The sequence below is a fragment of the Hyperolius riggenbachi genome, chromosome 7, assembly GCF_040937935.1.
Source record: "Hyperolius riggenbachi isolate aHypRig1 chromosome 7, aHypRig1.pri, whole genome shotgun sequence".
Taxonomy (NCBI): Eukaryota; Metazoa; Chordata; class Amphibia; order Anura; family Hyperoliidae; genus Hyperolius; species Hyperolius riggenbachi.
Genome location: NC_090652.1, coordinates 40,237,958 through 40,259,573, shown reverse-complemented (window position 1 = coordinate 40,259,573; position 21,616 = coordinate 40,237,958). Strand labels below are relative to the sequence as shown.

General features: G+C 44.5%; 1 protein-coding gene across 1 annotated transcript in view; it reads left to right on the top strand.

The window, feature by feature from the left end:
- Nucleotides 1–21,616, top strand: part of LOC137524269 (nuclear factor 7, brain-like) — a 52,014-nt gene that overhangs the window by 6,205 nt on the left and 24,193 nt on the right. The window contains exons 2-8 of the mRNA XM_068243942.1: nt 1,083–1,243; nt 5,890–6,333; nt 8,103–8,198; nt 11,139–11,372; nt 11,459–11,481; nt 16,219–16,349; nt 20,929–20,985. Coding sequence (XP_068100043.1) covers nt 1,178–1,243; nt 5,890–6,333; nt 8,103–8,198; nt 11,139–11,372; nt 11,459–11,481; nt 16,219–16,349; nt 20,929–20,985 — 1,051 coding nt within the window. The 5' untranslated portion in view covers nt 1,083–1,177. The remainder of the gene's footprint in view (nt 1–1,082; nt 1,244–5,889; nt 6,334–8,102; nt 8,199–11,138; nt 11,373–11,458; nt 11,482–16,218; nt 16,350–20,928; nt 20,986–21,616) is intronic.

Below are 21,616 nucleotides of genomic sequence, written 5' to 3'. Positions count from 1 at the left end.
ATATTTTTTACATACAAAATTGGTATTTATTGAATAACGGTGCTAAAAAAACAAAAAAAAAAAACACGCCTCTACCACATCCAGAGTTTCCAAGGAAACTAGTACAGTATATTCTCATTATAGTAAAATCTGATATAGTTAACGTTTCGGTATAGTAAACTAATGTCCAGGTCCCAGCCAAGCCCCATTATAAGTATATGGGAGTAACACCTGGTATAGTGAACTCTGATACAGTAGATCTTCTGTTATGTTATACCTGGTTGTTGGCCCCTGCGGTATTCTGTATCCGGCTATAGTGGAAAGTGGGCGGGCACATGCATCATATGTCAGTCGTACACCCGTGAGCCGTGATTGGTGGGCGGGCAGACAGCCAACTGTTGGCTGCTTGCAACCTGCACACTACTCTGGGCCTGCGTGGATTACCTCAAAAGCACCAGCTGGTGAGATCTATGCTTCCTGTGTAACCTACTGCCTGCTTACTGAGGGAATTGCCTGTCATCTGTGACTTGCTTGTGCATGGCTGCAATACTACAGTATCATCCAGGCTGTACAGACATGTGGACAGAGGAACGCACTATAAGTATTGTGCCTGCATTAGCTGGTTAGACCTGTGCAAGCTGTTGCGTGATTATTGCATGCAAATCCCTGCATATTGAGCACTGTGCATTGTGATCCAGCTTAGACGCTGTCTGTGCTCGCTTGTTAAAGCATTAAACATAAAAAAAATACTGTTAACTCTCAATTAACTGTATTAAGATATAGTACTACAGTATACTTTATGTGCTTGAGTATGACAATTCCTGATATAGAAAACTTCTGATATAGTAAACCACTGTTCCCGATTCCCTAGGGGATTTTCTCGTATCCCTGATACAGCCGGAGTTCAGAACCAGATCGCTATAAGGCCTCTTGCACACTACATGCTATTTCGATTTAATGCTTTTTTTTTTTTTTTTTGGGATTCCGATTAAAAATCTCAGCAGCATGCAGTACGTTTTTTAATTGGAATCCAAAATCGGATCAGATAAAAGATTGGAATCGCATGTAGTGTGCAAGAGGCCTAATTTGCGTTTTTGTTGCAGTGACTCACCAGAATAAAAGATCAAGTGTGTGGACAAATCGCGCCTTTTGACAAAATCTGTAAAGGAAGAGGAGTTGTGTAACGGAAAAGGACCAAATGGCATCCCGACCTGGAAAGACACCTCAGAAGCAGGAAGGTGAAGATGTTGCGCCTGCAACAAAGGTAATGTGAGGCTGTCCAGTCAGCTCTAGTGCTCCCCTCAGCATGGTGGGGTTATCCATTGTCCTACTGCTATTGTCTTGTACAATGGTTCTTAATAAAGACCACCTCCACCCAAAAAGGTCTGAATGGCAATACATATATGTAGTCTAGGCACTATGTACAGTTAGGTGAACATATAAAGGTTACATCTGATACATCATAGTGGATAGAACACTCACATTTATATCTGTAAGTAGCACTTCCTTATTTATCCTGAAGCCTTGCTAAAGCATTGTGCCCACCTCTCCAGCCTGGTTAACTCCATTGCCCCTCCCTCCCCTGCTCTCTGCCTGCCTGGATCAAATTACTTCTCTTTTCACAGTGTGTAGGAGAGAGAAGAGACAGGAAAACTGCTGCAGCCTGTCTTATCGTGTCCGTTTGCTATAATTCTTATTTCAGATATCTGTCTGCCTAGATTAGATCACATGGACATGAGGGGTGGAGTTATGACATCAATCCCCAAAGGCCCAATTTTACACTGGGGGCGGAGATTTCAATACCATATGTGAGATACGGACCCTAGGGGTGAGAAAATCACACTTTATCATGTGTGATTTTATATATATATATATATATATTGGCAACTTATTAGGTTTAACCTCCTTGGCGGTAACCCCGGGGTAAGCCGCGCAGGAGGTTTTCTCCGGCCCTGCTGGGCCGATTTGTTTAATTTTTTTTTTTTTTGCTGCACGCAGCTAGCACTTTGCTAGCTGCGTCAGCACACCGATCGCCGCCGTCCGCGCCGCGTGCCCCCCCCCCCCCAGATTCCGTGCGCTGCCTGGCCGATCAGTGCCAGGCAGCGCTGAGGGGTGGTTCGGGACTCCCAATGACGTCCCGACGTCGGTGACGTCATCCCGCCAGGAAATCCCGTTCTTTGAGCCCTGGGCTCGCTACATGTTATAAGAAAAAAAAAACTGCTGTGCTCCCTCCTGGCGGAATTTTTTTATACCACCAGGAGGGTTAAAGCAAACTGTAATTTATAATTTAGGCACTCTTTAACCACTTTTTTCCACCACTACTGTATATCTATGTCCTCTGTGACTTCATTTAAGCCACGAGGACGTAGATACAAGTCTTATACCTGAAGCACAGCTGTGCATTGTTGGGCATTGCGCCTGTGCTAAACCTCCGGCACTATCTGCTGCAGCACTAACTGTGACTGCGAATATAAGTTCCCTGAGCCAATAAGATTGATTTTTAACATTATCCCCTTCCCGGCCGTCTAAAGCCGATAGGCGTAGGGAAGGTGGCAGCCCCGGACCGCCTCATGCCGAAAGGCGTCAAGTCCTGGGGCGGGGTTTTGCAGGGGATTGCGCGCGCATCCCCTCTTGAATGACGGATCTCCGTTTCGTCATCAGTCTACCGGTCGCTAGCAGACTGTTAGACAGCGAAACAGCGGCCTATTTACCTTGTACAGCGCTGCGATCTACGGTAGCACTGTACTGGGGACAGCCGTGTGACTCTTGCTGTCCCCTGGAGAGGCTTCGGTCGCGATCCCCTCTCAAACGCTGACAGGCTCTGTTGGTGGGATGAAAAAGGGGGGGGGGGGGGGGGGATCGGTTTGTGTGCTGTATTCTATGGCCCTGCAGTGAGCCATTAAAGCTGCAGAGCACTAAATTGTAAAAAATAGCCTGGTCACTGGGGGGGGGGGGGAGGGGGGGGGGGGTTGTTCATAGGGGAAAATATACACTGTAGCATTATTCCAGAATCAAATTTCTTCACCATAAATTGTGACGGGAATGTAATTTAAAGGATACCCGAGGTGACATGTGACATGAGATAGACACATGTATGTACAGTGCCTAGCACACAAATAACTATGCTGTGTTCCTTTTTTCTTTCCCTGCATGAAAGAGTTAAATATGAGGTGTGTAAGTGGCTGACTCAGTCCTGACTCAGACAGGAAGTGACTACAGTGTGACCCTCACTGATAAGAAATTCCCCTTTTTATCTCTTTCTTGCTCTCAGAAGCCATTTTCTGCTTGGAAAGTGTTTTATAGTTGGAATTTCTTATCAGAAAGGGTCACACTGTAGTCACTTCCTGTCAGGACTGAATATTTGGGTATCCTTTAAGCCAAACAACATTTTTTTAATCTACAATCTATTCTCATAACTCAAAGAATATTTATGGAAGGGACACCTTTACCAAAACTCTGAGACTGACTCACCAAACCCCTCGGGTCTGATTGAACACAGGTTAAGAACCACTGATCTAGTATAGCCTCTGCTGACTTGTAGACGTCATGTTTAAAGTACCCCTATATTGGGGAATAATTATTGAATGAAGTCCATGGTGGGCATTTTTCCTTACCCACTGTTTAGTGCTTTGCTGGTGCTGGAAACATGTTTTGCAGATAAGGTGAGATAACATCTCATAGGGTGTAATTCACAACGCTTTTTCACCTGTTTTCACCTTATCTAGTTACATTTTTAAGCTCCCAAAGAGCAAAAATATTATATAATTAAGGTAGGAGAAGTAATATTTAAATGAAGTTAAAGTGAACCAGAGACGAAGCACCCTCATGTATTTTACCATTTATATCAGTGGGAACATTAGAGAAAACACCTACCATGATTTCTGTTTCATCCTTCACTGCTCAGCCTGCTTGTTATCAGCCTTGATAAACTTCCCGACTAAGCATTCAGTCTGGCTTTGCTCAGGAATCATTACAGCTGAGTCTGTCTTCTCTGATGTATTAAGCCCAAGCCCTGCCCCCTTCTGGCTCTGCTTTCCTGTTCTGTATACTTGCAGCATCACAGAGAGCAGTGATCAGATGGGAGGAGCTGCTAATATAAGGGTATATTGAAAAACTTTTTTTTCTCTATATTAGTCATAAGAGGTTTTTAGAAATGGAGGTTTCATTTTGCACACAGCCCACTAAATAATATGCTTTTCTGATGGACTGTGTTTTGCATGGAGCTTTAGTAATAAAAACTGAAAAACCGGCCCACCAGAGCAGCGAAAAGACCAGGTATAGTATTTATTTTGTAAAATCTATCGGGGCGTATGTTCATTTTGTGCCAAAGCGGTCATCTCTGATTTCCTTTAATCAGGAACAACTTACTTTGAATGATTATTTTGCTTGTAAATGGCCTGAAAGGTTCTTTTTATAAATTAGGTGATAAAGAAGTTATTAATGCGAAGTTTTGTGACTAGAGCCCTTTGTCTCACAATAAGATGACACTACCGGAGGCCCACCACTGTTTGGCAATATGGGGAATTCCCACTAATATCAAAATAGCGGCTGCTCAGTCAGTTAGGGATGGTCAATGGGATGCAAATCCATTTTGAGTTGATGCAGGATTATGCATATTTTATATGCAAATTCACGCAGCTCGAAAAATGGTCCCATCAATCTTTACCTCAGCAGGATTTGATTGGTTCATTTTTAAGCTGCATTAACCACCCTGGCCTTCTATTTATTGCGGCAATGCGGGTGTTTTTTTGTTTGTTTTTTTTTAAATGTGTTTACGTTGGTAGCTACACTTCAAACCAGCCCTCCCCCCCCCCCCCCCCCCCGATCGCTGCTGGCGATATTTACCTGCCCGCAATCCCGCGAGATGGCCGAGACTTCCGCCATAGCTTCAGGTGTTGCTATGGCGATGATTGGGCATGCACGGTTCAGAGCGCCGCCGTAGCGACCCCTGGAGGCTAAGGAGAGGCTGCGCGGGGGGGGGGGGGCTTGTCTTTGTATGTATTCGGCGGCAATCGGGGGGTGGGGGGGGGATCAGAGCGGGCCAGCGGTGATCGGGAGGGTGGGGGGGGGGGGGTGATGTAGCTAGCCAAGTGCTAGCTACACACCCCACAGAAAATTTTTATTAAAGACCCTCCAGGGGCTGAGCAATCCACCGCGGCGGTAATAGACAAGCTGAGCTCGTCATTACCGCCAAGATGGTTAATAATTTGCCTAACTAGCAAGAGAGTTTGCTGGAAAAGAGAACCTGTTTTTACACTCACACCACACACACACACACACACGTAACTTTTTTCCCTGGACCTCAACCAATGGGATTATCTAAGTTCACGCAGTGCTTCAAAATCTTGTCTCATCCTGTTGTCTTATAGGATATGGTTATTCTACCTGCTATTCGCAGGAGTTTATTTACTGGGACACAGGATTGCGTCTAACTTTAGATCCTTCCGCCCTACCCTATGTGAAAGCTCTCGACATCTGGGTGGATACAGTGCCATGCTTGTATGATATTTACTTTCGATTCTATGAACGACGGACTTGCAATTTTTATGCCTCTGAGAAATGTGCGTTAGGCTGCACTTTGTACTCCTTAAAGACCAATAAACCCTACCCATTTTTTTTTTTCATACTTCCAGTCGATTTACATAGGGGTGGCCATAATATATAATATACTAATTTCATAATATATGAAAGTATTGGAGGCAGAGGATCAGCAAGACAGCCAGGCAATTGGTATTTGCTTATCCCTCTCTTCACTTTTCACGTGAGACAAGTTTGCGTTAAAAGATTTAAGCACATCTTTGTCATGTTGTAAATGTCTGTGACAGTAGGTGTGTGACCACTATGGTCTCTGCTGCCAGTGCTACCTTTGTCTCTCCTACTTCCCCTTACTATTCATTTTCTCTCTTTTAGAAAGCAAAGATCGAAGTTACTGATCCTCGGACAAGCAAGCAGGTGGGATCTGGGGATATGGACGAAGACTTAATCTGCCTCTTGTGCAAAGAGATCTTCAAAGATCCCATCATCATCATGTGTGGCCACAACTTCTGCCGTGGCTGCATGGACAAGGCCTGGAAGGGGGACACCTTCACCTGCCCCTTCTGCCAAAAGGTTATCAACAGCAAAATGTACATCCCCAACCAGGCCGTGGCCAACCTGGTGAAGAAGATGGCTGGTGCTGCCCCTGCTTTGCCCGTGAAGAAGGCTCCTGTCCCCACACACTGCCGTGAGCATGACGAGGTCCTGAAGCTCTTCTGCAAGGACGATGGAGCCTTGACTTGCATGGTCTGTCGGGACTCCCTGAAGCATGCTGGTCACAGTTTCCTGCCCATCGCGGATACATTGGAGATGTACAGAGTAAGTGACCTGCAGTATTAGTGCTTACCTGGAGATTGTGTTTGGGGCAGCAAAACCCTCCCCCATAGTAGTAACGTTATTTAAAGTGGTATAAAACTCATATCTCATCTATGATTTAAAACCGGCATGGTAAACTGATAGCCAGTGGGCCTAAATTGAAAACTGGGACCAACTTTGAAGTCTAGTGGCCACCACCTTCCCTTATACTATTCTCTGGTTTCTAATGCTGGCCCTATACAGTTCCCTTGTTTCTAGTGCTCTCTCCCTTTTACAGTTCCCTGGTGTCTACGCCCCCCCCCCCAATACAATTGCCTGGTGCCTGCCCCTTCTTCCTTTCCTATACAAATGCCTGGTTTTTAGTGCCCCCTCCTCCCGTATACAGTTTCCTGGTGTTTGGTGGCTCCTCCCTCCACTTTGTAGCTTCCTTAGTAATCTAGTCCTCCCCCTTTCTTCCTTTTATATAGCATTCCTGGTGATCTAGTGCCCCCCCCCCCCCCCAGTTATTTCCTTTTAAGCAATACCAGTTGCCTGGCTACCCTGCTGATCCTCTGCCTCTAATACTTTTAACCATAGCCCTTGAACAAGCATGCAGCAGATCGGGTGTCAGATATGACAAGAATAGCTGCATACTTGTTTCTGGTGGGATTCAGACACTACCACAGCCAAATAAATCATCAGGGCTGCCAGGCAACTGGTATTGTTTAAAATAAAATAAATATAGCAGTCTCCATATTCTTTTTACTTCAGTTGTCTTTTAACCAGTTCACCACTAAGGGATTTTTCCCCTTCTGGACCAGAGCAATTTTCACATTTCAGCTCTCCTCCCTTTCATTCGCCAAAAACTTTATCACTATTCATCACAACAAAATGATCTAGATCTTGTTTTTTCGCCATCAATTAGACTTTTTTTGGGTGATAAATTTTGCTAAAAATTATTTTATTCTAAATGCATTTTAACCACTTCAGGATTCTGCGTACGCTTAACCCTGAATCCCGAAGTGGATTGCATGGAAACCATACGAGCGGCCGTACCATGTCAGTTCCCGGAGGGTGTGTCCGTGAACAACCTGCGAGCCGCCGATCGCGGCTCGCAGGGTAAATGTAAACACACGGGGAAGATCTTCCCCGGTGTTTACATGTAAACGGCGCTGCTGCGCAGCAGCGCCGTAGAGGAGATCGGCGATCCCCGGCCTCTGATTAGCCGGGGATCGCCGGCATCTGATAGGCTAAAGCCTATCCCATCAGGCGCAGGACGGAAATCCGTCCTGCGCCGCTCACAGGGGGAGGGAGAGAGAGAGAAGGGGAAGGAGGCCAGGAAGCGCTGCGGAGGGGGGCTTTGAAGAACCCCCCCGCAAGCGCAAGCAGCCGGCGCGATCAGACCCCCCCCCAGCAGAACATCCCCCTAGTGGGGAAAAAAGGGGGGAAGTCTGATCTCCCTGGCTGCTAGCTGATCGGTGCTGCGGGCTAGAGAGCCCACGCAGCACCGATCAGCAAAAATACCCCTGGCACAGAAGTGGTTAATGAGGATAATTAGAAAAAACAGGTTTAAAATAAAATGTGCTACTGTGGATAAAACCCACACTATTTGTTTTCCCATTTGTCCCAGCTATTACAACATTTAAAATATGTCCCTAGTACAATGTATGGTGACAATATGGACTGTGACAAGCATGAATGCCCCATTTACCCATGAGAACTGCCCTCCTGGGGTAGATATACCATGTTGTAAAGGAGCTGTGGTTTTTATTGTTAATGTTGTATTCCTGCAGCAAAAGCTGACTGCCATAGTGACACCACTAGAGGAGGCCATGAAGGCGACTGAACAGCTGGTCGATCAGCAGAACGAGAAGATTGAACAGAAAAGTGTAAGTGATCTTCTTCCATCAACTAAAAACCTTTGGCGCTAGAACTTTCTGTCATGCTGCCCCTATCCTGTGGAATGCCTTGCCAAACATAATCAAGACAGCTCCAACCTTGGACACGTTTAAAGTGGATCCGAGATAAACTTTTACTCATTGCATAATTGTGTTCCTTACATATAGTTTATGGGGCATTCCTCAAGCTCAATACTTTTTTTTGTTTTAATACTCTCCCTTTAAACTAACAAAACATAAAGATGAGTAGACCGGGCACTGTCCTGTTAACAGCATTTATTTACAGCGTGCAGCCAACTGACATATGGTGATAAGCAAGAAGCATTACATCAAACCTGTCAGACGTCTTGCATCAATACATTCATAGATGCATCCAGAGAGGCTTGCGTGGAGGGACGTGGTGACCAGGGAAGAGGATGTGCACAACAGCCGTTTCGCGCTCTGTAGCGCTTGCTCATGTGCGTATCCGGGCAAATGACGGCGCTTCTGGGTCTCGGAGATCAAGGCTCGAGACTCCGCCCACAGCGTGCGTCATTGATCCGTAGGTAGAGGTTACAGGAAGTGTAAAGAATCAGAGGTGGAAGGACGTCAGTACTGGCGGAAGTTGACGGACAAGGGGTCCGTGCAAGCGCCAGTGCTGGTGGAAGTGTTACTTGAAGGTGAAAATTAAACAAAAAGGTGTTGGTGTAACTTGATGATTATAGGGTTAGACCCATAAGCGTCAGTGACATTAGTAAGGGCATTAATACCTTCAGTGAAACTAATTGTTTTGTAGCACCATTAATGTCATGGCAGATCGCTGCAAGAGAATTATTCTATATACAGCCAGCCGTCAGATTTTGTTACATTATATTAAAGATAAAACCATTCTGTTTATTCAAAAAAGACCACTAACTACTTTAAAAACACTAAGGGGAGACCTTCTGTTTATAGAAGGAGTGATCGGGAGTATTACCCGTCATTTGCCCGGATACGCATATGAGCAAGCGCTACAGAGCGCGAAACGGCTGTTGTGCACATCCTCTTCCCTGGTCACCACGTCCCTCCACGCAAGCCTCTCTGGATGCATCTATGAATGTATTGATGCAAGACGTCTGACAGGTTTGATGTAATGCTTCTTGCTTATCACCATATGTCAGTTGGCTGCACGCTGTAAATAAATGCTGTTAACAGGACAGTGCCCGGTCTACTCATCTTTGTTCTTTGTATCACATGGAACTTTCTTCCGTGTGCCTATCACCGTGAGCACGTCACTGTGCATACTGAATTGCAGCCAGGAGTGAGGACTTGTGAGCGATACAGCATATGTTTGCAGCAGGTGTGCTTTACCCCACTTTTTGCCGGGTGCCCAGCACCATCTTTTCTTCTATTTTTTTTTTTACTCCCTTTAAACTAAACAAGCCTCGCCCACAGCTTTTTCAGAGTGCCTTGGCACTGTAGCAAGGGCTTATGGGAGCTCATTCTGGGCAGGAGGAGGAGGTTACTAGCCAGAGATTTCAGAGGGAGGTGGAGAGGGGACTGAATTTGTCACAGGCTGAGGGCTGGAGATGCTATCAGCTTGCCTGTGTGTAATGTGACAAACAAAACATGGCCGCTGTCATTGTATCACAGGAATAAATAATCATAAACTGTTGAAGCTGCCACCTAGCATTTATATGTAGCCTAAGGCTGCATTCTCAGTGGACCTGTTTAAGCAGGACCTTAAAAGTCACACCACACATTATCTGCGCATTGCGGCGTATACAGTCAATAGAAAGTATGCTTCACTGTCAACGCACATTTTTTCGGTAACTCCGAGTACAGTGTCTTTGGCTGCTGCACGGCATTAGACCACACTGTGAATGTCACATAGGTGTTCCGCTATACAATGCGGATGTTGCGTTGCACCGCAGTGCCCCATTGTGCACAGTGCCTTGTACTATAGTAGCGACATTAGCCTATGACTATGGTAGGAATTAGATCGTGAGCTCCTCGGAGGAAAGCCACTGATGACTATGTACTCTGTAAAGTGCTGCAGAAAATGTCAGTGCTATACAGCAAAGACCCCAGTATCTGGCACAGACAAGATTGATATGTGTGCTTGCCTGTTGCTTGAGCAGCTGGCCAAAATAACACTAACTTCCCCCACCCTCCCCCCGTTCAGCAGAAGCAACTTGCCTATCCTCCGGGCGCAGTCTTCTACACTTCCTGTAGCTCCCAGTGGCTTTCAGATGGCTCTGTGTACGACTCCCGGCATGTCATGTGACCTAATGCGGGTCACATGACATGCCAGGACCCATACATGGATGCACAGAAGCTGCAGGAATTGTAGAAAATGTGCCTGAAGGATCAGTAAGTTGGTTCTATTGCGCAAAAGCTCTGCAAATAACAAAAGTACTTACCGCCCCCGTTGTCCACCTTGGGCATGCCGGTTAGTTGAGACTTCTAGATGCCTGAGTTCCGGATAACAGGGACTTTGCTGTATAATTAAAAAAAATGGTCAGTGTGTAGGGCTGAACGATTTTTTGAGATCGTCAGAGCTTCGGTTTTGCTGCGGTTTTCTCTGCTGCTCTGCATGTGTAAGTAAAACAGAGACATTCCCCTGTAGATGCTGGAGAGGAGGCCAGTGAGGGGTTAACAAATCGGAACATGCCCCCTCCCTCTCCGAGTGAGAGCCAGGCTTGTGAATGGGTCACTGTCATCCCCCCAGCCAGCAGCACACGGGACAGACAGAGAGGGGACCGCAGTTATAGTAGATGACGCAGACTGTCCCCCGTCAGGTAGAGAGTGACTGGATGGTCAGAGCAAACTGTTGGGTACCAAAAATCGTCTACAGAATCGAAATGGCAATTTCTTACAAAAATCGTGCAATTCAATCTTTTCCTAAAATCGTTCAGGGCTATCAGTGTGTATTACAAGTTATATGTCCTTCTTTCTGACTTCTTGCTTCAGGCTAACCTGGACGAGTGTGAGCAGCACATTGTGGCTGAGTTTGAGAAGGTGCGGGACTTCCTGCAGGAAAAGCAGGAAGCAATGTTGGTGAAGCTGCGGGAACAGGGCAAGGATTTGAGGACTGACATGCAGAGTGCCGTTACCCAAATGCAGAAGAGTAAAGGGGACCTGAGTCAAGCCATCGCTGTGGCCAAGGAGAAGACGAAGGAGACTAAAGCCACTTCTTTCCTGTCGGTAAGCAGAGCCCCCAGGCTTAGAGTAGATATTTGCCGCTTGGTTCTTATTACTTGTATTTATTACTGTTTGTGTTTCCTTTGCAGAACATCAAGTCCTTCATTGAACAGTAAGTTAAAAAATCTACAGTCATAACTTCTAGTTTATTTATACTGTAATAACTTTTTTCCCCTGTAACGTGGGTCTCTGCAGCCTGAGTTATACCAGCCCACATAGTCCATGATATGAGGGGGGGGGGCACTGGAAGAGAGGGGCATCAAAGCCTCAACCTCTCCCCTAGAGCCCTTTTCCAGTTCTTGGACAAGGGACTCATCCCCATCTCCAGTGCCCAGTAGGAGGGCGGGGGTAGCTTGTGGGCGTATTTACTGGAGGGGGAGAGTTTCATGGTATACTTATTTTTTTTTAGTATTTTACACCGCCGGATATTTCAGTGGCAGCAGGACCAGCCATCGTTCGGCTCTCCCTGCGCCAGACTGACCGGCAGCGTGCTACACTTAGTGGTCCCAAGAATGAAATGGCGATCTCAAAGGGGGATGTATGGCTTCACCTCCAATATAGCTTCCCTGGTGGTTTATAGCGGGCCAAACATAATGCAAAGTGGGGAAACCACTTGAGAGCCAAATTTAATGACTCTGAGGGCCAGATTTGACCCGCGGGACGGAGTTTGACATGTATGATCTAGTGGCTTCCTTCTTCTAGGTTGAGTATCTAACGTTCCCCGAATTTCTCCTCAGGTACAGTGTAAAGTAAACCTGTAATAAAGCAATATAGCGAAGTACAGAGGCGCCAATAGGATAAAACACACTAAAAGGTTTAAAAATATTCGGGTGGTGGTGGTGGACCAACCGACCCAAAAACAGACTCGATGCTGTCAGTATAGTCAAACAATTTATTTACATACTCCGAGAACAACTGCGACGCGTTTCACGGGCAAGATCCCGCTTCCTCAGGCATTAAACAACTGGAGTATCACACAGCTCTAGGTCCCGATAAGGTTTGGCACCTCTGGGAAGCCAAACCTTATCGGGACCTAGAGCTGCGTGATACTCCAGTTGTTTAATGCCTGAGGAAGCGGGATCTTGCCCGTGAAACGCGTCGCAGTTCTCGGAGTATGTAAATAAATTGTTTGACTATACTGACAGCATCGGGTCTGTTTTTGGGTCGGTTGGTCCACCACCACCCGAATATTTTTTAAACCTTTTAGTGTGTTTTATCCTATTGGCGCCTCTGTACTTCGCTATATCGATTTTTTTCACCCTGGGTGGAAGGGTGCTGCACCCTCTTCTTCTTTCAGAGAGCGACATCTTAATCCTGAGTGGGGACAGGTCTAATCTCCCCACCTGCTTATATAGTGGTTGCCTGGACGGCAACCCATGTTTGTGAGTATAATACTTACCTGTTAATTTACCCTACCTATTCCAATACATACTACACTATACCGGGCTCTCGGTTGTTCTCATTTTATCTGTAATAAAGCAAACTTCGCCTGGAGAGGTTACTTACCTCGGGATGGGGAAACTTCTGGAACATAATGAGGCTTTTCCCATCTTCCACCTCAGGGATACAGCGCTGGCAGCCCTCGAACATCACACAATATTTACCAATCGGCACTCCTGTGCAGGCGCAGTACAAGCTTTCCCTCAGGCTCCGGTGGAAATGGCCAAGCCTGACCGGGTCTCCTCTACTGTGCAGGCACAGACAGCTTGCACCTGCCCGGTAGAGCAGCCCGATCGGCCTTGGCTATTTACGTTGGAGCCCGAGGGGAAGCTTGTTCTGCGACAGAGCTGGAGCGCCAATTGGTAAATATTGCTGCGCACTGCATGTGCCGCCTGCAAGCCTGTTGGCAGATTTTAAAGGGCTGCCGGCGCTGGATCCCTGAGGCTGAAGAGGACGAGGGAAGCCTCACTAATATCCAAAGGCTTCCCCTCCCAAGGTAAGTACACCATAAGGGCACTTTTTTCATTACAGCTTTACTATAAAGTGACACTGAAGCAAAGAAAAACGTATGATATAATGAATTGTATGTGTAGTATGGATAATTCATAGAACATTAGAAGCAAAGAAGAGTCTCATATTTTTATTTTTCAGTTATAGTTTTTTTTTTTTTTTATAACATTGCATCATTCTCTAATATTTTCAGCTTACAAGATATTTTCTGCATTTTAAACTATGAAACAGAGCAGGCTAATGAACCTTTGAACTTCCACCTGCAGTAAAACCATAAAGAAACGAGAAACAGCGAGAGACAAGTTGAGACAAATGCTTTAGAAAACAGCACTATCGTGACCCAAGTTGGGTGTGAGAGCTCAGAGAAGCTCTTTTGCATTTATAACAGCTGAAGTTTCTTAAAGAGAATCTGTATTGTTAAAATCGCACAAAAGTAAACATACCAGTGTGTTAGGGGACATCTCCTATTACCCTCTGTCACAATTTCACCGCTCCCCGCCGCATTGAAAGTAGTCAAAAACAGTTTTAAAAAGTTTGTTTATAAACAAACAAAATGGCCACCAAAACAGGAAGTAGGTTGGTGTACAGCATGTCCACACATAGAAAATACATCCATACACAAGCAGGCTGTATACAGCCTTACTTCTGAATCTCAAGAGATCACTTGTGTGTGTTTACCTTCTGTCCCCAGCTTCTCTCATGCACTGAACATTACAGGCTTCCTGCAGACAGCTCTGCCTATGTCGTTAATTCCTCAGTATGTGACAGACCAGCTCCTTTCACAGCCTCCAGAGGAGGATTTTTATCCAGCTCTCTTCTATCACTGATAAGATAGCAGAGAAGCTGCTGGCTTATGTAAATAGAACACACACTGGAGTGTGCATAGAGGAACAGTTCAACACTGAAGAACTTGGCAGCCTTCCAGACACAGGCCGACAAGTCTGACAGGGGAAAGATACATTGATTTATTACAGAGATGGTTATAGTAGAAAGAGCTGCAGTAAGCCAGAACACATTAGAATAGGTTTAGGAACTTGTAGGATGGTAGAAAAAAGGTTGTAATTTTTGTTACAGAGTCACTTTAACTTTTCCTGCTTTGGAAACAATATGAGACTCATATCTGTGCTATTAATGTTCTGATTTATAATGGCTGGCTCACCACTGCATGACCTTAACTTTTCCTTATTGGCTAGGATCGGGGTCCCAATGACGTCATTGCGCCTTTAGGATGTTTCCGTTCCTTATTGGGCTTTGAGTACTCTGATCTCGCGTTATTACGCATGAGACGTGTCATTACGTACGCAGCATTCACGTGACATTACACGTGTGATGCGACATTATGAACGCATGCCGCGCGATGTTGCGGTCACACTTTGTGACGTTAGGGTCATGTGAGGATGCGTCATGCGGAATGTTGGACACGTTTATTTGGTGTGGAGAGAGTACAGGAGGGACCTAAGATCCAGCCAATGGTGGGACAGGTAGGCGGGTGTTTTGCCATTAGACAACATTATGCACAAGCTGTTACTCAGTTTTGCAGTTCCCCATCAGGTCCTCCGTTCAGCCCCGCCCACTGTATGTCTGATTGGCTGGCAGCCTGTGGGATGTGTATTTAAGGATGCACTGTGTGGTTTTTTTACTTGCCACGGCTATTGCAATTTGAGAAAGGGCCTAGTGCCCGAAACAGCGGTCTGTCATTGCTGCCAATAAATTTAAACAGCTATAATACATTTCGGTGGTTCCGACTCTTCTTTGAAGACTACAGTGTGTGTTCCTGGGGACACAGGAACAGGAATCTGGGCACGCCAATTACTCCGGAGGGTGCTCCTTCAAGCTTTTGTGTAGATTGATGTTTTGGAAGGACATTTGGTCCACGAATTGGGTTGTTTGCTTTTATATAAAGTTGACATTCACTTATTCAATTGGGTGGAAGCTATAATTTGCGTTTTTCAGTTTTGGAGTTAGTTGGGCTTTAAATGGTATTCAATGGTTTTATTGAGTCCATCTCTGAGGGCTGGGGCACACCGAGCGGGTTTTCAGGTGTTTTTGCAGCCGCTTGCGGCTCCCGATACGCTAGAGTAATGTATTTCAATGGGGTTGGTCACACCAGAGCGGGAGGCGTTTTGCTTAAACGCTTAAGGTGCCCATACACTCGTCAGATTGGCAGCAGATAGATAAGAAATGCATCTGATGATCTATCTGATGCGTTTTTAGAACATTTTTTACCAGGATAGAATTCCAATAGATTTCAGTTTGAAATCTATTGAAATTCGATCTGATGGCATTTTTTTGCCATCAGATTTCCATTAAGGCCAATGTAAACTGATAAGCAATCTCATCAGATCGACCTAAATTTTCCACCCTGCAAGTTCGATGGAAATCCATCGAAATCGATCGAAATCGGCCGTCGATCGGTCGATTGGCCAACCGATTTGCAATCGATTGATCGATCAATCGATCGGGATCGATCGGTCGGCCAGAAAATCGGCTGAGTGTATGGGCTGCTTTACTCCCGGGCTGAGGCATTTTTTGGATTGCGGATCCAATGTAAAGTATAGGAAATACGCAAACCGCTCTGAAACATGCCAGTTCAGAGCGATTTTGCAGTCGTTTTTGTTACAGAAGCTGTTCAGTAACCGCTTTACTGTAACAATATATGAATTCTGCTACACAAAAACCGCTACACAAAACTGCAAAATGCTAGCTGAAAGGCTTCAGAAAAGAATAAGAAAAAGCGTTTCAAAATCTGCTAGCATTTTGCGGATCTGCTAGCGGGTTTTGGTGTGCACCAGGCCTGAAATGGTAAGTAGGAGTATGAGGGCCCTGCTAAGTTCTGAGGAAACAGTCATTTCCCACATTGAAATGTATGTTGTATGAACGGTTGTTCTCCTCCCACCAGGTGTGAGAAGCAGCAGAAAGAGGCCCTGTCCTCCAGAAAAACTCTGGTGGATAAAGAGCTCAACCTGAGAACATTCAAAGGACCAATCGAATTCTCTGTGTGGAAGGAAATGAAGTCTCTGTTTGTCCCAGGTAAGTTGTAAGACTGTGTGGAGTATAATAGAAAATACATATATTGTTACCTTAGGAACTTGTTTTTTTTTTAAACATGTATGCCATGAGGGTATATTTCTGTTTTGCAAAGAAGGCCTTGTAATCATCAATCGTGTACACTGAGAAAGCAAAAAACAAAACAGAAAAGACCCCTTTATTTCCAAATCCAATATTGTCACCACACATTGTACTAGGAACATAATCTGAATATTGTAATAACCAGGATGGGTCAAGCAAATACAATTTGCGGGTTTAACTTCTAGTTAGCTATAATGGATGTAAATGGAGAAAAGGTGTTTTTTCTATATTTGCCCTTTAACCACTTCACCACTGAGGGGTTTTACCCCTTGAACACCAGAGCAATTTTCACCTTTCAGCGCTCCTTCCATTCATTCGTCTATAACTTTATTATTACTTATCACAATGAAATGAACTATATCTTGTTTTTTTCGCCACCAATTAGGCTTTCTTTAGGTGGGACATTATGCCAAGAATTAGTTTATTCTAAATGTGTTTTAATGGGAAAGTGGGAAAAAATTATTTTTCAGCTTTCGGCCATTATAGTTTTTAAATAATGCATGCTACTGTAATTAAAACCCATGAAATGTATTTGCCCATTTGTCCCGGTTATAAAACAGTTTAAATTATGTCCCTATCAGATCTAACCGCTATCTGCATCTCTACCATCATATATGTGCTTGTTGCTGGATTTTCTCTTTTTTTTTTTTTCTCCTTTTCCTTTTCTTCATCCATGTACTGTAATAACATGTTATGTTTTTTGAAATTTAATAAAAATTCTCTTTTAAAAAAAAAATTATGTCCCTATCACAATGTTTGGCGCCAATATTTTATTTGTAAGTAAAGGTGCATTTTTTTTCAGTTTTGCGTCCATCCCTAATTACAAGCCCGTAGTTTATAAAGTAACAGTGTTATACCCTCTTGACATAAATATTTAAAAAGTTCAGTCCCTAAGGTAACTATTTATGTTTTTTTTTTTTTAATTGTATATTTTATTTTATGTCTTTTAAATTACAAAAATAAATAAATTGGGGAGTGTGGGAGGTAATGAGTTAAAGGGGAACTTAAGCCTAAACAAACATACTGTCATTAAGTTACATTAGTTATGTTAATTAGAATAGACTAGCCACGCCGCGTAAGAGGGCAGGAAGGGGGTATTGGGCACAGCAGCGGGGAGGAGGGTTGGACCCCCCCTCAACTGGGTCCCCCATGTGTGCTCTACCTCCAGCTTAAGCTCAGCAGGAACCCCCCCTCACCTGGGTCCCCCATGTGCACTCCCCCTCCAGCTTAAGCTCAGCAGGACCCCCCCCCCCCTCACCTGGGTCCCCCATGTGCGCTCCCCCTCCTGCTTAAGCACAGTAGCAGCCGCCCCTATTAGTAAAAGGCAGCGGGCGGGGATGCCTCACCTCTTCCGTGTTCTATCGTGCGTTCTACTGTTGTCACTTCCTGCAATGCTACCCACTGTATTGGTGTCATTTGCCTTTTTAAAACAGAAGGAAATCTGCAATAATTCAGCTATAAGTGAACATTTGTGGTTACCCACAATGCACTGCTACTAAATATACAAATTACCCCTTTTCCCCCTTGGTAAGCCAAGCAAGTATCCATAGCTGCTAGTGTATAGCAAGCATATAGCTTTAAATTTTACATAGTCATATCAAACCCACATGTAGACAGCCTGTTTCAGACTTCTGCTCCTCATCAGTACATGGCAGGGATTGATACGGCTGTACGAGATAGGGCTTGGACCAGTACAACAGAGTAACCAAGCAGCTCAGGGTGACCCAAACCACTCGGAATGTATAGGGGGATAAAAGGGACAAAAAAGACCTCCTACTAAAAAAAGCAAACCTTGGTGTAATTTGCCTTTCTAAAACAGAAAGAAATATGCAATAATTCAGCTATAAGTGAACATTTGTGGTTACCCACAATGCACTGCTATTAAATATGCAAATTCCTTTTCACCCTTAGTAAGCCAAGCAAGCATCCAGAACTACTGTTGTACAGCAAGCCTATAGCTTTAAATTTTGCACAGCCATATCAAACACACATGACAGCCTGTTTCAGATTTTTAGTCCTCATCTGTACATGGCAAGAATTGATATGGCTGTATGAGATAGGGCTTGGACCAGTACAACAGAGTAACCAAGCAGCTCAGGGTGACCCAAACCACTCGGAATGTATAGGTGGATAAAAGAGACCAACAAGACCTTCTACTAAAAAAATTAAAGCTTGGTGTAATTTGCCTTCTTAAAACAAAAGAAAATCTGCAATAATTCAGCTATAAGTGAACATTTGTGATTACCCACAATGCACCGCTACTAAATATGCAAATTATTTCTTTTCACCCTTGGTAAGTCAAGCAAGCCTATAGCTTTAAGTTTTACACAATCATATCAAACCCACATGTGACAGCCTGTTTCAGATTTTTAGTCCTCATCTGTACATGGCAGGGATTGATATGGCTGTATGAGATAGGGCTTGGACCAGTACAACAGAGTAACCAAGCAGCTCAGGGTGACCCAAACTACTAAGAATGTATAGGAGGATAAAAGAGACCAAAAATCCCTCCTACTAAAAAAAGCAAAGCTTGGTGTAATTTTCCTTCTTAAAACAGAAGCAAATCTGCAATAATTCAGCTATAAGTGAACATTTGTGGTTACCCACAATGCACTGCTACTGAATATGCAAATTATCCCTCTTTGCCCTTGGTTTGATATGACACTACTTCTTCTTCTTGCTTGGACCAGCCCCTTCTTCTTGCTTGGACCGGCCCTGGGGGCAGGGCGCTACTTCTTCTTCTTGCTTGAAGGTTGAGGCACTTACTCTATTATACATATAGATAGGTAATATAATCTCTTACCCACCCCGTTTTTAAAAGAACAGACGAATGTTTGTGATTCATGGGAGCAGCCATCTTTTTGGTTGAAAGGAGGTGACAGGGAGCAGGAGACACAGTTCCAACTGTCCTGTGTCCTGATAACCCCTCCCAGCTGCACACGCTAGGCTTCAAATGTCAAATTCAAAATGTGTAAAAAAAAAAAAAAAAAAAATTGCACCAAAACAGCAGAACGAGAACAACATCATCAGAAATCCTATCATGCTTTGCACAGCATCAGGGGAAAAATGCCCGGGCAGTTTTTTTCTGTGCATTTAAAAATGAGGCTTGTATAAGAGAAAAAGTTCTGATGCTGTGAAACAGTTAAAGAAACAACAGACCTTTCCAGTGCTGCTGAGTCAATTTTTAGTCTGAAGGTTCACTTTAAAGTCTGAAACACCTGATCTGCTGCATGCTTGTTCAGGGGCTATGGCTAATAGTATTAGAGGCAGAGGATCAGCAGGGCTGCCAGGCAAATGGTATTGCTTGAAAGGAAATAAACATGGCAGCCTCCATATACCTCTCTCTTCAGTTCCCCTTTAAAATGCAGAGAAAATAAGGTAATTACTAAACAAAAATACCACTCACTAAAAGCCTAATTGTTACTGGCAAAAAAACGTGTATAGATAATTTAGGTGTGAAAAGTAGTAGTAAAGTTATTGGTGAGTGAATGGGAGCAGAGCTGATATGTGAACATTTCTTTGGGGCTGAAGTGGTTAAAGTGGGATGAAACTCCATATTAGCTGAAAAAAAACCTCCAATAAGAAATTACTTATTTAGCATATCTATCCTGTTGTTTTTAGAGTTCACTGTCAGACTGAAGAGAAATGTGATTATGAAAAAAGGATATAGAAACCAGCAGAAATATGTTAATTGTTTCCCTGTGATGCTAAAAGTGACATCACTTCTGCCCTTTTTTTTTTTTTTTTTTTTTTTTAAACCAGCTCAGTGTGGTAATTTGTCCTCCCTACTGCCAGAGCTTGCAGTCCCTCCCACAGGTAACATCACCTATACAACAGGCTTACATCACTAGGTAAACTCATCAAAGAAGGGGGGGGGGTGGATTCAATTAACTCTGGTCATAGTGTCCTAATCTTATCCCAAACTGAAAGCTTTCTGTCATTTGCATGCTGAGATAAGCTTATTACTGTAACAAACAAACAAAAAAAAAACTTACCACGATGCCACAGGCACTGCACAGTTCCTGCAGTTAGGCAAAGGCACCCAGACCAGGTAAAGATTAAAAAATGTGCGGCATATAGAGACCTATTTTAGAAGTGTTTACATATATTTTTGGACGTTACATCACCCTTTAAGTGTTCCCTCCTCGGAGACTGGATGGATATTGTTATGAGACAAGACTTCCCTCAGAGATAGTTTTGTATAGGTGTACCCATATACTGCCTCCCTCACAACCACACCTGCAGGCACTGGGGATATTTGCTTGAGCATGTCATGCCATCTACTGTTGGGTAGAAAGAAGGCGGCCTCTCCACCAAAATGAATCGAGAAGATGTCTATTTTCCACATCCCCTGAAAAAAAGGTTTTACCTATTACTGTTATGCCCCTCCCCACTACTAACAATAATTTTACATCTCCCGTATTGAACTCCTCCCTCCCTAGATAGGCATGGTTTAAGTAGGTGTGGTTTTGTCTTTTAGATGTGCAGAATGATGAAGTACAGCAGAAGGAGCCACCCAAGGGAAATTCTGATACATGTAAGTAACTGTTTGTTGTCTTTAAAGTGTACCTGAGATGAGGAGGTATAAAAGTTTTGTACATTCCTGAGGCTTCGTCCAGCCCCCTTTGCACAGATAGCTCCCTCGCCGTGGTCTAAATCCACCTAGATTCTCGCGTAGCAGCCCCATTCTTCACGGTCAGTCGGAGCAGGTGCTTTGCTGCCAAGCACACTCACCCTCGCTCCTGTTGCTGGGAGCGTCCTGTGCAGTAGTACTTTGGAGGCGCAGAGCACTCCTGGCGACGGGAGCACGGCATGGTCGGACATGCATGCGCAGTACACGACTGTCCGCAAAGAATGGGACTGTTATGAGAGAATCTGGGAGGATTTAGACCGCAGCGAGGGAGCGATCTGCACCAGGGGCTGGAGGGAAGCCCCAGGTATGTATAAAACTTTTATGCCCCCTCGTCTCACGGTCTCTTTAATTGTACCTAGCACCCCTCTCGCTGGTGGGGTTGTATGCTAGCAAGCATTTATCTCAGCTTCACTGCCCACAAATGTGCCTCTGCCCATCTTATATGGCTGGGAAATGTCCCTGTGACCTTGTCAGAAATATTTCATCTTTATTATCAAGTTGGCCTTTGTTTTTAGGTAATATCTAGTAGCTGTAA